General features: G+C 35.0%; 1 protein-coding gene across 16 annotated transcripts in view; it reads right to left on the bottom strand.

The window, feature by feature from the left end:
• The window catches only part of Ca-alpha1T (Ca[2+]-channel protein alpha[[1]] subunit T), a 448,394-nt gene that overhangs the window by 15,581 nt on the left and 416,228 nt on the right, over positions 1–16,585 (bottom strand). For 11 of the 16 annotated variants that reach the window (XM_076189508.1, XM_076189510.1, XM_076189523.1 and 8 more), the window contains 2 exons: positions 13,526–14,248; positions 11,459–11,494 (listed from right to left, as the gene is read on the bottom strand). The exons of 1 other annotated variant lie outside the window; for it this stretch is intronic. In XM_076189508.1, coding sequence (XP_076045623.1) covers positions 11,459–11,494; positions 13,526–14,248 — 759 coding nt within the window. The remainder of the gene's footprint in view (positions 1–11,458; positions 11,495–13,525; positions 14,249–16,585) is intronic. 4 more of the 16 variants (XM_076189521.1, XM_076189517.1, XM_076189520.1 and 1 more) reach the window with 1 other exon arrangement.

Genomic DNA, 16,585 nt, shown 5'->3' with positions numbered 1-16,585 from the left:
CAAGGATGGGTCTAACTATTGCTAAATAGAGTTTAATAATTACCTCTGCACTTCTATTCGTTACCATCCTAGCAATGAAACCTAATGATCTGTTAGCTTTATTCCTGGCACTAATGCACTGTTTCCTGGTTTTAACCACTTCCATACGGTGCCGCCTACGTAGGCGGCATGAGGAGCAAGTGGGTACTCGCTGATGCTGAAGTCGCCATCTTGATTATATTTACTGTAGTCGTACCTACGTAATTTTCATTCTCTCTAAACTGGCTTCATCAGTTTTCTATGGTTATCAAAATACACGGGTGAAAGAGAACGGACAATTGAGCACTGACTTTATTTTTTAGAATGCGATTATTATGACTCAACATCGCATGTCGGGCAGCTAATGCTGCCAGACGTGCGATGTGCCCCGGAGGGAAGAGGTTAAGGTCCAGACTCACTAGAACTCCCAAGTCTCTCTCGCACTCAGTTTTCTCTAAAAGCGTGTCATCTAAGCTGTATCTATTTTCGGGGTTGTGTAGCCCTATGTTTAACATGCTACACTTAGAGATATTAAAGTTCATTTGCCATTTCACCAACCATGTGAACAATTTGTTAAGATCATCCTGCAGAATTTCTGCGTCGTCCCCTGACCTAATTAGGCATCCTATTTTAGTGTCGTCCACAAACTTACAAACATCACTATTTATCCCGTTGTCTAAGTCATTTATGTACATAATGAACAACAAGGGACCCAAAACTGAGCCCTGGGGGACCCCACTGGTAACAATGACCCATCTAGATTTTACTCCATTTATGGTGACCCGCTGTTTTCTGTTACTAATCCAAACTCTAATCCATTCTAATACTTTTCCTCCTATGCCATGGGCTTTGATTTTATTTAGTAGTCTCTGGTGTGGCACCTTGTTGAACACTTTGCTAGAGTCAAGGTAAATAACATCATAATTATCATTGTTATCTGACGCCTTATATACTTTAGTGTAAAAGGATAGAAGATTAGTCACACATGACTTACTCTTGGAGAAACCATACTGTGAATCATGAATTAAATTATGTCTTTTGATGTGTTCTCTGAGTCTATTTACTATTATTGATTCAAGCATTTTTCCTATAACCGATGTCAAACTGATTGGCCTGTAGTTGCATATAGATGATCTATCTCCCTTCTTAAAAATAGGAACAACGTTTGCTTGCCTCCAAGCAGTAGGCACAAAACCAGTGTCTACTGATTTATTAAATATTTCAGTTAAGTGGTCGCAGATTTCAAATCTACACTCCTTTAGCATTCTCGGAAAAATTTCGTCTGTACTCGGGGATTTTGTAGCTCTAAGTCTTTCAATCTACTTGACTACTTCTACTTTATTAATGCTGATATTAGATAGACTACTTTCTTCATCCCCTTCTGAAAATTGGATTGCAGTCAGGTACTTTATCTAACCTCTCATTAGTAAACACTGATAGAATATAATTGTTAAACTCCTCACTCATTTTTTCTTCCAATTCTATCATTACATTTTCATCATTTTTAATTGGTCCTATTCTTTCTTTATTTTTTGTTCTATAGAGATGAAAGAAACCCTTTGGGTTGGATCTTGTTTGACTAGCAACCTTAATTTCATAATAACGTTTCTCTGTATGTGTATTCTTTTAAACCAGCTTTGCCATTTCGTTATATCTTGATCTAAGATGTGTTTCCCCATTTATTATTCTTATGTAAAGCCCTCTTTTCATTCCAATCTCATGTTTCAATCTGCCCATCATCCATTTGGGACTATTACTATTTTTTCATATTAACTTCAGGGGGATAAATGCATTTTGTGCATTAATGATTAAATCAGATTGCTACACATTGCATCCAAATCACTGACCTGTTTTGAGCCCTTGCCCCCAAATGACCTGACCCAAGGTATGCATATTACCCTCCGTGACCCGACCCCTGGTCATGACCTGACTCCTGGTTATGCACCGAGACTCGACAATGTCCGAAACATCCACAAGGTACGCATAACATTTCATATTAAATTTCAAACAGGTTTTTATATTGTCAAAGTTTGCTCTCCTGAAGTCTGGTACTTGGACATTATTCGTACTTTTTAATTCTTCCTAAATCTTATTTCTTGATGATCGCTAGAGTCTGGACTATCTCCCACTTTTACATTACTCATTAGGTGCTCATTATTAGTTGAAACTAAGTCCAGAGTATTTTCTCCCCTCGTAGGATCGGTAATCACTTGTTTTTGAAAATTATCCTGTAGTACTTGCATTATAAAATATAAGAGTCAATGCTGTATTACTCTGAGTAATAATAAACACAGAAAATATGATCAAACCAGTTCACAGAATCTGGGGGTAACTCATGTACAACTACAAAAAAATATATATATAATCAAGACGCCAGCGCTGGCATCCTCGTGTACTCATTCACACCTCATGATGCCTACGTAGGTGTCATTGTATTGAAGTGGTTAACTCAAAACTCTCTTTGGGGCTTGTGTTTGGTCTCCAGATTGGGACCGAGATTTCTATCTAATTACTAATCCTCCTTTCTTTTCATGTAAAGAGAACTGACATCTGGTAACTTCCTCCTCCTGCCAGCCATTGGTATTGAAACAGATCTACACTAATACAACACAGACAGCAATCCAGAATTTCTTCCTATAGAACTCTATAGGAAGGCCTGAGGCCCACTACTGGCTACTGAGGGGTATATAAAATTCAATTCAATGAAGGCAACCGATATTACAATCAATAGCCCACACTTTGATGCTGGCTGGTTGAAGAAGATATATTTCTGAGCTGCTCTCTCATGATAGCCTGTTGATTAAGACACCTCACTGTAGTTCTTAGACTGCCTTGGACCTCTATTTAAACATAAGCTATCCCTCAATAATGATTTTTTGCAGTGAATTCCATGACAGCTTGAAAATACTTTTCTGAAGGCTACTTCAACTAGTTAATTGTACATTTCCCCATTTTACTATACAAAAGAGAATCCTAAGGTTCTCTGCTATATAATGTTGACTGACTTCAGCTTTAGATAGGCCAGTTATTCATTCCATAACAAATTAGAATAAATGTTTATATGCTCTCTTAGGTTGTACAATCCCTGAGAATTTTTCTAGTTCATTAATTAAAGGTGTACATCTATTTATATTTATGAATATATATATATTCATCTATAGCATCTTTGGCAATGAAGGCAATTGCCAACCCAACAATCACAGTTGGATTTCTCCAGCTCTAAAAATTGAAGATAAAGAGGGTAAAACCAGTTTCCTACTCTCTCTCACTCCTTTTCTTTCATGATCTTTAACTCCACCTCTTCATTCCCTCCTCTTTAACCTCTCATCCATGTTACCTCACTCCCAACTCCCCAATTCAGCCCCATGTAACATTCAACACTTTCATCCATGTCATTTACATATATAGCAAACATTATCGGAGCCAGCACTGACCCCTGTGGGATGCCACTACTCATTTCCTCCCATTTTGAATATTTGTCTCTCAGCACTACTCTCATTTTTCTTCCATATAGGAAGTCCTGCATCCAATTCAATAGTTTTCCATGTATACTTCCTATTTTCAGTTTATATAGCAATTTTCTGTGTGGTACCTTATCAAATGCCTTTTTGTAAGTCCAGGAAGACAGCCTGCTCAACTGTCCCTTTCTTGCAATATATCTATCAATCTTGAATAGAAACAAATCAAATTAGTGGTACATGATCTTCCCTGTCTGAATCCAAATTGCCTCGGGTTCAGTATATTGTTCTCCTACAGATATTTTGTCCATCTATCTTTGATGATCCTCTTACAAATTCTAAGTATTGTACTCATTAGGGACACTAGTCTATAATTTGTTGGTCTTCCTTATTTCCCCCTTATATATTGGCACTATATTAACATTTTTCCAGTCTCCTGGTAGTTTTCCTTGTTTGAGCGAATATTCAACTATTTTGTATATTTTTCCTGTTAGTTTGCCTATACATTCCTTTAGTATCCAGTTTGCAACTCTGTTCAGGCCATGTGATTTGTTAATGTCAAGCTTTAATATTTGATTCCTTATTTCATTCTGAGTAATAGTTAGTTCCTTCATTGGAGGAAATCTTACTTCAATTCTTTGATCACAGTTTTGTAGATTTTCTTTTTCTTTGGTGAATACAGATTTGAAATGTTTGTCCATAATATCTGCCATTTCTATATCTTCTGTGTATTCTCTGTTATCTTGATGTAATCTAAGTATTTCCTGTTTATTTTTTAGTTTGCTGTTGACATATCTATAAAATAATTTGGGTTGATCTTTACATTTGTCTATTATGTCCTTTTCATAATTTCTTTTTTCTTCCCTAAGTATTTTCATATATTCATTTCTTAGTTTGGTGTATATTTTCCATTTCTCAGATTTTTTTCCCCATATTTTCCAGGCTTGATCTCTTCTGTCTTTTGCCTCACTGCACTTTTTATTGTACCAGGGTTTTATGTACACCCTTTCCTGTTTTTGTCTAGGTACATACTTGTTCACTCCTTCATTATAGATTTCCTTCCATATTGTCCATTTCTCTTCCACCTTTGTTTCTTCATTATTATTTTTTCCCCCAATTTGTTTCTTTAAAGAATTTTCTAAGTTTCCCAAAATCTGTTTTGTTATACATTAGTCTTCTTTTTCTGTGTTTTTTGTTTATTTCTATATTTGTTTCTTCATTCAATTCTAGTTCTAGTAGTATGTGATCACTTATTCCAATTGGTGTCTTGTATTCAATTTTATACACAATTTCAGGTTCTAGTGTGAATATCAAATCCAATCTTGAGGGTTCATCATTATTTCAATATCTGGTGTTTTCCTTGACCCAATGCGTCAATGTATAATCAATGGTCATTTTCATTAATATGTTTCCCCAGTGATCTTCTCCACCTTTCACAGTCATTTCTTCCCAACATATTTCTTTCAAGTTAAAATCACCCACTTTAGCCTCACTACATTTTTTGTTGTACCAGCACTTAATGTATACCCTTTCTTGCTTCTATTTTGGTACATATTTGTTTATTCCCTCATTGTAAATTTCTTTTAGTATGTTCCACTTCTCTTCCATCTTTGTTTCTTCATTTATGAAGTTTTCCAAATTTGGATTTTTGAAAGAATTTTCTGAGTTTCTCAAAATCTGTTTTGTTGTACATTAGTCTTCCTTTTCTATGTTTCTCATTTCTTTTCAAATCCATTTGTTCTTTTAGTTCGAACTCTATTAGTAAGTGGTCACTCTTCCCAATTGGGGTTTTGTAATCAATTCTGTCCACAATTTCAGGCTCTGACATAAGTATTAAATCTAGTCTCAATGATTCCTCATTGTTTTCGTATCTGGTATTTTCCTTTACCCACTGAGTCATTGTGCATTCAATGGTCATATCCAGTAGTATGTTTTCCCAGAGGTCTTCTCCACTCTTCACTGTCATTTCTTCCCATCATATTTCTCTTAAAGTCACCTAGAATTACTACATTTCCTCCTTTCAGTAAATCAGTAAGTACATTCTTTGTGTCTTCCAACAGTTTGGAATGATCACTCTCTGTCCAAGACTGTGTTTTGGGGGTACATGCATTACTACAAATTTTCTACTTTTCATGTCACTGTTTTCAACTTTAATCGTAATCAATTCCACATTGTTTTTTCCTTTTGTTATCTTGGTCACATTTAAGCCTTTCTTAGTCAAAAATATTACTCCTCCACACTGTTTCTCCTTTCCATTTTTCATCTAATGGTTATACAGATCTTATCCCAGAGTGTTTGGTGGTAGAGGACTTTTTAATTTCATTTCTACAATTCCCATTACATCTGGTTTTTCTAATGTCACATAGTCATTTAATTCATATAGTCATGAAATCATGCTGTCTATGTTGGTATAAGCTATTTTTATTTTTTTCCTTTGTCATCCTTTTCCATTACATTTCCCTTTTTTCTGATGAACCATTTTCTCAGCCTTAGGTCCAGCACTCTCTCTAAAAAAAAAAAGTCCCTGTTCTTTTTTAATTTTTTTTCACTTGCTTAATTGCTTAGTTCTTTTTCTTTCTATTTTTCTTCATCACTCATTTCTTTTTTATCCATACATTTTTGTCACATTCACTATTTGCTAGCTTTGTTGTATTAGATTGTACTTCTGCTATCATTTGATACCTAAGTTTGATTTCTAATGGCCTATATTGTTTTTCTTTAGAGTATTTTCCCATCCTATGCTATTCCTCAATTTCTTTGCCCAAATCCTGTCCTCTTCTTGAATCTCCTTCAGAATTGCTTTAGCAATATCTTTTCCTCTTTTTCTCTCTGATATCTAGGTACATCATGTTTCTCTTTAATACCATAAACTACAATTCACTTTTTTTTTTATCCACTGTGTCCCTGACCAAATTTCCTCTTGCCTTAATTACTTTGATTACCGTTTCTTTGGCATTTTCCTTCACTTGTTCTGCTATTTCTTTGAAAGATTCTTTTTTTTTCTTGTTCCACTTTCCATTGTTTCTTTTATCTCTTGGAGATCAGTTTCCTTGATCATTTTTTCCACTTTCTCAGTCACTGCCTGTATTTGCTCCTTCACTTTTTTTTTTTTTTTTTAAGGCCTTGTTCTTGTTTATATAATTTTTCATTCTCACCCCTGATCATATTCAGTTCCTTTGCCAAATTCCTTGTTGGTCTCTTCATCAGTTTTTTTTAGTTGAGCTATTTCTCTGTACATCACCCTGTGCTCATTTTTCAATTCAATTATTTCATCTAACAAATCATTAATCTCCCTGTTTCTCAAAATATTTTTGTGCCTAGGCTATCTATCCATTTCTATCCCTCTACCCAAAATTCCACCTTGTGAAACCAGAAAAAACATATTTTTCAAACCTTTGGTACAATCTGGGGGTTTCATTTAAACATATTCGTTTGAGAATTACCCCCAGTGGCGATTCCACTTTACATCCAGACATCTCTTTGCCGGTTCATTTTTCCTTACTTCACTATTATTTTCTTCCATTTTTTAAGTAATCAGCACTAAATTGTACAAAGATTATCCATTTTGGTCACTTGAGATTCACAATTCCCTTCCTGTTTGTAAACACAACTAGTGCCATTCCAAAATTTTCTAGGAATGAAGAGTTGCTTAGCACAGTGGAGCTCTTTCCAGACATCCAATTTCAACTGCTGCGGTGTATTTACCTAGTTGTATTTTACGGGAAGGGGAGCTATGCTTGTGGTGTCCCGTCTCCATATCTCATTTTATCTAGACTGTTTTTAAATTCGTGTATCATTTTTGCACACACCACATTTTCATCTAACTTGTTCCAAATGTCTATTATCCTGTGGGGAAAGCTGTTCTTTTTCAGGTCTCTTCTATAATTGTCTTTTTTGATTTTCTTTCCGTGTCATCTTGTATCTCTACTATCCCATTTCGATAGATCCTCTCTATCAATAATTTCCATGCCTTTCATGATTCTATAAAGAGTTATCAAGTCTCCTCTCTCTATTCTTTGCTCTAATGTCTGTAGCTCAAGTTTTGCTAGTCTCTCCTCATATGATAGTTCTGAGAGTGTTGGTGCCAATTTCGTAATTGTTCTTTGTATTCTTTCAAGTTTTGTTATACATTTTTTGAACTTGGTGACCATGCTGTCGCTGCATACTCCAATCTTTGTCTTATCAAAGTGATTAGTATTTTCTTCACCATTTGTTTGTCCAGGTATGTAAGTGCCACTTTGATTGTTCTTATCAAATCATAAGTTTCTCCAATTTTTTTTTTTATGTTTCTCAGGGGACATATTCTTCATAATAATGACTCCCAGGTCCTTCTCATTTTCCACTTTTTTAATTTCTTCCCCTCCCAATTTATATGATCCCACTATTCTTTTTTTGCTTCTTCCAAATTCCATTATACTATACTTCTTAATACTGAATTCCATCTCCCACTTCCTACTCCATTCCCATACTTTATAGAGATCACTCTGCAGTGACTCACAATCTTCAGTGTTCACTTTTTTCAACAGTTTTGCATTGTCCGGAAAGAAGCTCATATAACTTTCAATTCCTTTATCCATATCATTAATATATATAGCAAACATTACTGGGGCCAAAACTGTTCCTTGTGGAACTCCACTAATCACATCATCCCAATTAGAATGTCTCTTATCACCACTCTCATTTTTCTTTCATGCGAGAAGTCTTCCATCCACTTCAGTGGTTTGCCCTGTATTCCTCCTGCAGTTTCTAATTTCTTTACCAATTTCTTATGTGGCACCTTATCAAAAGCTTTTTTCAGATCTAGAAATGCACAATCAGCCCATCTCTTTCTTGTATTATATCTATTGGTCTTGAATAGAAACACATGATCTTCCTTGTCTAAATCCAAACTGCCTTGAATTTAGTACATTGTTTTTTTTTCCAAATGCCTTACCCATGTAATTTTGATCATTCTTTCACAAAATTTAGCTACCGTACTTGGAAGAGAGACTGGTAGTAGGGTCTTCCTTGTTTCCCCCTTCATATATTGATACTATGTTTGCTCTTTCCCAATCTTCTGGAACTTTTCCTTCTTTCAATGAAGTACCTCCATCCTATTTTCTGTTTTCATTTCTCCTTTTCTCTACAATGAATCATTTCCTCACTTTCATATCCACTACTCTCCAACAGAATTTCTCTTTGTCTGACTCTGTTATGTTCTTGTTTTTTCCTTAGCTTCAATTCTTTTTGTTTTCTCTTCCTCTCCTTTTTATTCATCTCTGTTTTTATCCATACCTGTTTATACTGATCACTTTTTGCTAGTTTCCCTGCTTTTGATAAGACATTCTCTGCTGTTGTTTGTGACCTGAATTTGACCTTAATTGGCCTGGTCTTGTCTATATTGTATTTCCCTAATCTTATATTTCTTCAATTTCTTTCTCTATTTCTTGTTCATTTTCTTGAACTATTTTTAATACCTTGTTTACTTTTTTCTTCTCTTTACTCTTGTAGTCCTATTTGGATTATGCTTCTCTTCCATTCCTAATATGATTATACATTTCATTTTTGTCTGCTAAGTCTCTTACTATATTTTCCTTCTCTCTCATCACTTTAATAACTGTGTCCCTAGTTTGTTCTTTCATCTGTTGTTTCACTGTATCTCTAAATTTAATTTTATTATTCTCTTGGACTTTTTCTCCAACCACTTACCTCTTTTGTTAAGGACTCTTTATTCTCTTTATTATTCCTCTATAGTTCCTCATTCTCATCCTTTACTTCTCTTAACTGTCTTTTTAATTCTTCTATTTCTTTAGTTAGGTTTTGATTCTCCTTCTTTAGTTCTTCCAGTTTATCAACTCTTTGTGTAACTAGAGCGAGTTGGCTAAACCTAACCTCCCATGCTTCCTTCATTTTTGTTAATTTTTCCTCTAGACTTAGTAGTCAGGGGAGGTTGTCATCTCCTCCCTCATTAAATCCATAGAAACAATTATCTCCTCTTTCTATTGAGCTGCTCTTATCTATATTCCTACTCTTAATACCTTTGCTTACTTGTTTGACTTTGGCTGTGTTGTGTGCCCATCTTTTGCTTACACCCCTTCTGACGTCCAAGGCCTTTTCCTTACCTTCCTCATTTTCTTCCATTTTCCTCAACAATGCCTCCCCTTCTCCTTTTTCTTCACCTACCCACTACACCATGAGCTTTCCCCTTCCCTACCAATACAACACAGGTACTCCTGCATCGTTGATATCCAAGAAAATTGCGTTTTTTCCAGAATTCCAATCTTCGTTGTCAATCTGATGTGTGTGTGTGTATTTACCTAGTTGTATCATACAGGAAGGGAGCTATGCTCATGGTGACCCATCTTTGTATCTTTCAGCATCAAATTTTTTCTTAAAATCTTGAAAAGTATTTGCACACACTGTTTCTTTATCTAAGTTATTCCAGATATCCAGCACTCTCTTTTGGGAAGCTTTTTTTTCAGATCTCTTCTATAGTTATCCTTTTTGAGTTTCTTTTCATGAGCTCTTATTTTTCCACTGTCATTTTTTAGTAAATCATTCCCATCAAGGATTTCCATTCCTTTTATGATTCTATAATCAGTAGATCACCTCTTTCTCTTCTCTGCTCCAGTGTTGGTAATTCAAATTTGGATAATCTTTATTCGTATGTTAATTTGGAAAGAGCTGGTGCCACCTTTGTCGTTGCTTTGCATTTTTCCAGTCTTGTGGTACCTTTCCTTCTTTGAGTGAGCATTTGATTATATTGTATATTTTATGTGTTAACTCTTGTACGCATTCTTTCAGTATCCAATTTGCAATTCCATCTGTACCATGAGATTTTCTGACACCAAGGTTTTTTATTTTGTCAATGATTTTCTTCTTTGTTAGAGTTATTTTCTTCATGGGGGGGGGGTTCTGTCTCTCTATTCCCTCACAGTTTGGTGAGTTCTCAATTGTGAATACTACCAATCACAACCCACATGTCCCTTGAACCTAAAACAATGTTTGAACCCAAATTGAGAGCCAAATGTGAAGTCTCTGTAAGTGACCTAGTGTATAGGACTACATGAAATTTGCAATGAACACATTAGTATATGGTGCCTTGTGCACTGGTCTTGTATTTGCTTAGTTATGGGTTTGAATCCTGCACCCCTCTCTAATTCCCAGCAGTGACTATTACCTGCCCCAATAGTCCAAGCTCATTAAGTAAAGGTAATGCCTTCACCCACAGCTATGCACCTCCTGGTGTAGGCTCCTCACTCACCACCTATATGATGCTTCCAGCACTGCATGATCTGACAACACTTTTTTCACTTCCTTCACCACATTTATATCCAGCAGTTTCCCATTCATTCTCATCTATCAAAATATAACCAATGATCTGTCAGTCCCATTTTATGCATTTGTATTTTCAATCATTAAAAAAAAAAACTAGCCTACTATTAATCATCTCGAAGCCCATTTATGCCATCCTTTCTCAATTTTCACTCCTTGTGTCATTCTCTACAAATTTACCTGTCAGTCCCATACTTTGTTATTACATTAATGCCAGCAGCTATCACCACTGTTCTGAGTAAGAAAACTAGTGTCCACCTCTCTACTTGTTTTTGTTTTGAGAGCTGGGTGAAGCCACTAATGATGGCTGTATTGATAACTCTATAGGAAGAATGCTGTAGATGAAACAATATACAATATATGCTTAAAAATATATGCACATGTAAGTAGATATAAATAATCTGGAGGAATATCAAGATAAAATGAGGGAGTACTGAAGAAGTGGAAATAAATCATGAGAGAAAGATAGCAGGAAAAAGAAAGGTGTGGCTAAATCTGTTAAATAGTTCTTCAGTATGAGTGTAGCCAGAAGAGCAGCAACCCTCTCCATCATGCCTGACATCATGCCGTGCCTTTTGATGTGCTTTTAAAGCACTGCATATAACTGGGGGAGGGGGACGTTGAAAGCAGTCTGGGACGCTATCGTGCAACTCTTTGGAAGCTTTTACCCTTAAAATGGCTGCCATCTCGGCTTCCTCCTCCTCCTGGAAACAGAGTAACGAGCATGATGGGTATTGCGAGTTTGTGTGTAGCATCAGATGTGGATTGCAATAACAGGAATGATAATGTACAATTTGTGAAATACAGGAGACAATTTACACACAGGTTTACCAAGAAAATGTCCATTAAATTCAAAACAAGAATAACTGAAAAAACATTTTAAAAACTGAAAAAAATTACTCTGTATCAGATACAAAGTATCTGTTTACAGTAGAAAAAATATATATATGTATATATAAAACATGAAATTAGCTATGAAACAGAAGAGCTTAAAATAAAGTTGTCTGTTAACACTTAAAAGTCAAGAGCATTACACTAGACACTATGATAGATAGGTAACTGGGGAGTAAGAAACAACAAGTACAGTATTAGAAAATAAGCTCAAGAATTAGTGCCTGTATGTGCTTTGCATTATGAAAGTAGGAATGGCCAAGAATAAATATCACTGGCAAACTGTGTTTTTGTCCTGTCGCCAACACATTTGCTTGAAGTAGTTTCAGCAATGCTCTATAAGCCCAACCTGGTATTGCAGAAAGGTTAGAGCACGAACAGGCAACACCTAGATGGAAAGGACTTTTAAGTGATGGTATTACACCCAGTTACACAAATGAGCAAAGAACAACACATAATCCTAATGACAGTTGATTGTTGAAACTGTTAGTGGGTATGTGTGAGAGATGAATAATGTGCTCTTGGGAAAAGAATATGGCTTGCTGATTTGTCCCCATAACTATGAGAAATCACACAAACTGTAATGATAATAACAAAAAAGGGGAATCGCATCCATCTCTAATTAGAAAAAGATGAATGACACAAACTATGAGCTTCAACCCCTTCAAATAAACCATACTTACAAATTTTGTTTTAGTTAATGCCAGACAATTTCATGCTGCTAAGAGTGGAATTATCTATGAATGGGACCAACAACAGGTGGTGGTCCTGGAAAACAGACATCAGGCAAAATCATCTCTGCTGCCTATCTTTATAACCTGTCAACACCCTTGCCTCCATCTGGAGACACAGACCCAAGGAACTGACAATCAATCTCTGGATTGGGACCAAGATCTCTCTATCAATGTGAATTCTATGTTTTCCACCCTTTTAAATAAAGAAAAAAAGAAAGAAAAATTCCCATGCTTATATAATACAGATGGCAGTCCAATATTTCTTCTTAGAGAGATTTGTGAGAGAGTCTAAGGACTTCTACCAGTTGTTGTGGGGCTGTAGATTTCCAGTTGGTCAAACTTGATACAGTAAGTCCTCCTTATATGGTAATTCTTTATCTGGTAAATTCACAGTTACGGTATTTGGTAATTACTACCCTTGATTCTATTTACGGTAAGAAAAATTCATAGGTACGGTATCCGCTAGATATTTTGAAGAGGAAAGAGCAGGGAGAAGGTACGTCTGCCATATCCTATTATTACATGTTATAATGGGTTCGGTATATGGTCATTTCAATTTGCGGTAAGGTTTTCAGGAATGTATTTGTACCGTATAATGAGGACTTACTGTACAACCCCAATTATTATTATTGTTTTTGTCATCATCATCCACAAATTCAGAGCTCCTTCAGCCTAGGGTCTGCTCTTCAGCTGATTAGAAGGAAATTGTCTGGTATTTGCTAGAACAAAACCTATGAAATATGTTTGCTGATGGTGTTACTCTCATAGGGTGCAGGGACTATAGGAATATGTCAAACCACAGGTGGTGAATGAATTGTTGAATTACATAAGATTATTGCAATTACTAGATGGTTAGAAGAGTCACAACACTATCACATATGATAGGAGGAATGACATGTATAGCACAGGATGGATAACTTTACATGAAGAAATACGTACAAGGTGAAAAGAATGGAATGAATGGAACACTATGTCAACATACTAGGCAAAGGGAAAGGAAATGGAGATGATACTACCAGGACCTACTCAATCTAACTCAAAGAGTTCTAAATCTAAATATAAACTGTTATATTGCACTATGCTATTGCCCAGTATATGCAGCTCATATACCTTGTCTAAAACCAAGAAACATTTGGTGGTATCTCTCAGAATATCTTGTATCTTGTCCATGTGTTGCTGCTTGCTGATTTGTAATTTTTTTCCATTGTCCAACTTGATCATTTCTTGTGTATTTTTACCATGCTCCTGTTTAATAGCATCTTCCCTCTTGTAGTAAGTTTTCAGCTTTGTGGTGTAAAGTTTTAGCTCCACTGATGAACAAGCTTTTTGAACCATGTTCTCAAGATTTTGGTCATCTTCAACCACATAATAAACTTGGCCATTTCCATTGATAACGGAAATGCAACTTTCATTACTATCTTTCACTTGATTACCTCCTATTTCAGTTTTTTCCACTGGATAAACATCTCTCTCCTTGAATGGGCATATGACTACAATCTCCTCATCAGCATGATGACATGAATTAACATTCCTATATTGCATAGGACAAAACCCTAACTGAACAACTGAGCTGGATCCAAGTTTATCTGCTTTTTCTTCTTGATGAATGATATATTCTAAAGTCTCTTCATCTTCACTCTCTTCAACACTATGTTCTCTACTCATGTAATCCTTTTGAATGCTTTCTTCTAAATCTGGCCAGTCAGAATCAGATTCATTGCAATCACTTTCCTCTTCACTTGATGAAGAGGATGTGTCACTTCTATTTTCTCTATTTATGTCTGAATCTCCAGTATCACCATTGCTGAAATCACTCTTCTCATTTTTGGCACTCTTGATTTTGAAGTAAAAAAAAAAAGAAAAAAAAATTGAACCACATGTATAACTGAGATCATTTATAAAGTTTTGACATAAAATACGAAATGTTCAAATGTTTACAACAGTACTGAAACAATGACAACCACTGTTGTAGCAGTAATTTCAACAGTAATAAATTATGAAAGCATATCAAAGTGATCTTTGTGGAATCTGAATGTTCTACATCCGATCTTGCTTATATTTTTGAAAGGTGAAGATTTGATAAGCTGTGCAAGTTCAGCAATAAATGCTGTAAATATATGGAAGAGTGAAAGAGAAAAAGCAAAGACTTTAGAGGCTGTATAAGCCACCGAATATGAGGTGGACAAAGAATCTGACATGGATATATTACGTGGAGGCTAAATTCATAGGCCTGCGTCCAGTGCCATAGCTAGATGGGAAGAAGAGGGAAGCTTTCAGAAACATGACCAAATCAACTGGATCCTTCCATCCACACTATAAAGGAGGAACTCTCATGATAAGCTTGAACTATAGCCCATCAAATCCTCCTTTTGGGGTAGATGTAGAATTCTATTGTATGGATATTATGACTACTTCTTTTAAATTGGGGAATAAGAGTGAGTTTAATCAAATACTTAAGGAAGAAAATGCTTAAAGAAAAGGAGTGGGGTGCAAATTAAGAATCTTTTTAGTATGCGATCATGGAAAAAGAATAACACTGATTACTTCATAATCATTACACGCTTCCACACCTAGGGCATCCAGAGATATGAAATTAAATTCTGAAAGTGAGATAAATACTTCCATATTCTCAAGTGAATACAAATTATTTACCTTTCTAAGAAAATATAGGAAAATTTAAACCAATATTACAGGACAGAGAAAAATTAGCATCTACACCATTGATATTTTCTGCATTATCACAACACAGTCGACTATACAAACCTTTCCATGCAAAACAATCCTGTAAACAACTATATCAAATTACATATATTCATCAATATACAACAATATAACAACTTCTATGTCTAACTATAATATTAATGTATCTTCACTTTATATACTAAACATACATAGACATATGTGTGTATGCATATTCCAGAGTTTCTCTTGTGGTAAAGAAAAGAATAAAAATAATAATTAAGGAAATGAAGCAGACAAAAATTGGTGGGATATATACAGCAAATTTCCAGTCCAATGATTTCTTCCTCTTTTCCAAAGAACATACAATCAGTTAATGTATCTTATTGACTAGCTGTTCTCTATATTTTTTCAATATCCAATTTGAGATCTCATCTGGTCATTGGTCTTTCTTATTTTCATTTTTTCAAATAATTTGAACATTTCATGTACTTCCATTGTTATATTGTTCATCATATTTTCTCTTTTCACTCTTTTCTACCTTAGTAAATATTGATGGAAAAGTGCATTCTTGCTTTTTCATTTACTACTTCAGCTTTTAATTTGGATATCCCTTTTCTATGCTTTAGCTTATAATTCACAAATCTGAAGAACAGCTTTGGTTAATCCTTATATTTGTCTATTACATCCTTCTCAAAGTTCTTTTCCTCTTCTCTTCTTATTCTTGTAAACTAATTTTTTTCTCTTTTGAATTCTTCTTTTGTCTTTATCAATATTTTTGTCACCTATTCTATTATTTTGTCAATCCATATATTTTATTAAACCAGTCCTTATTAAATAGTTCTTTCATGCTCATCTTCAGTCAATTTTCATGAAAATATCCCATTTCTTCTCTATCTCTTTAATTTCATTAAACTTCCAATCTACTTCTTCAAAGTACAGTACCTTTTCAGTTTAGTGCAGTTAGCTTTTTCATAGTTGTATCTTCCTTATCTCAATATTTCCCTTCTTATTTCTGTTCCTCACTTCCAGCATAATTCTAAGGACCACACACCTATTGGGCACTGGCAATTCAATGTTTCACTCACTTCAGGTTCCTCAACTAAAATCACGTTCTTAAGGGTGTATCTTCACCTGTATATCATACTGGTTTTTCCCCCAATGTGTCAATATATTATCTATTACTATGTTCACTAATATGCTGCTTAGGATTTCTCACTTCCATCTGTCTCCCATTCCTTCCATATTACAAATCCAAATTAAAGTTGCTCATTAGAGTTATGTTCTTGATTTTTTCATAATTCTTCCTAGTTCCTTAGTTCTTTTTTTTTTAACTCTGTATGATATTTTACTTTATACAGTACCATGCTGTTTTTGAAAGTATGTATGTCACTGTAATGCCTCTTTTTCCAGCTTGCTCATTTGTAATTTTTATATTCATAATTTCAATTAATTCATCTTCCATTTCCCCTTCTTCCAACTTGATGATTT

This window comes from Oratosquilla oratoria, chromosome 8, assembly GCF_046742065.1.
Source record: "Oratosquilla oratoria isolate Oo_2021 chromosome 8, ASM4674206v1, whole genome shotgun sequence".
Lineage (NCBI taxonomy): Eukaryota > Metazoa > Arthropoda > Malacostraca > Stomatopoda > Squillidae > Oratosquilla > Oratosquilla oratoria.
The sequence above is the reverse complement of the archived record's forward strand: the minus strand, read 5'-3'. Positions and strand labels throughout refer to the sequence as shown.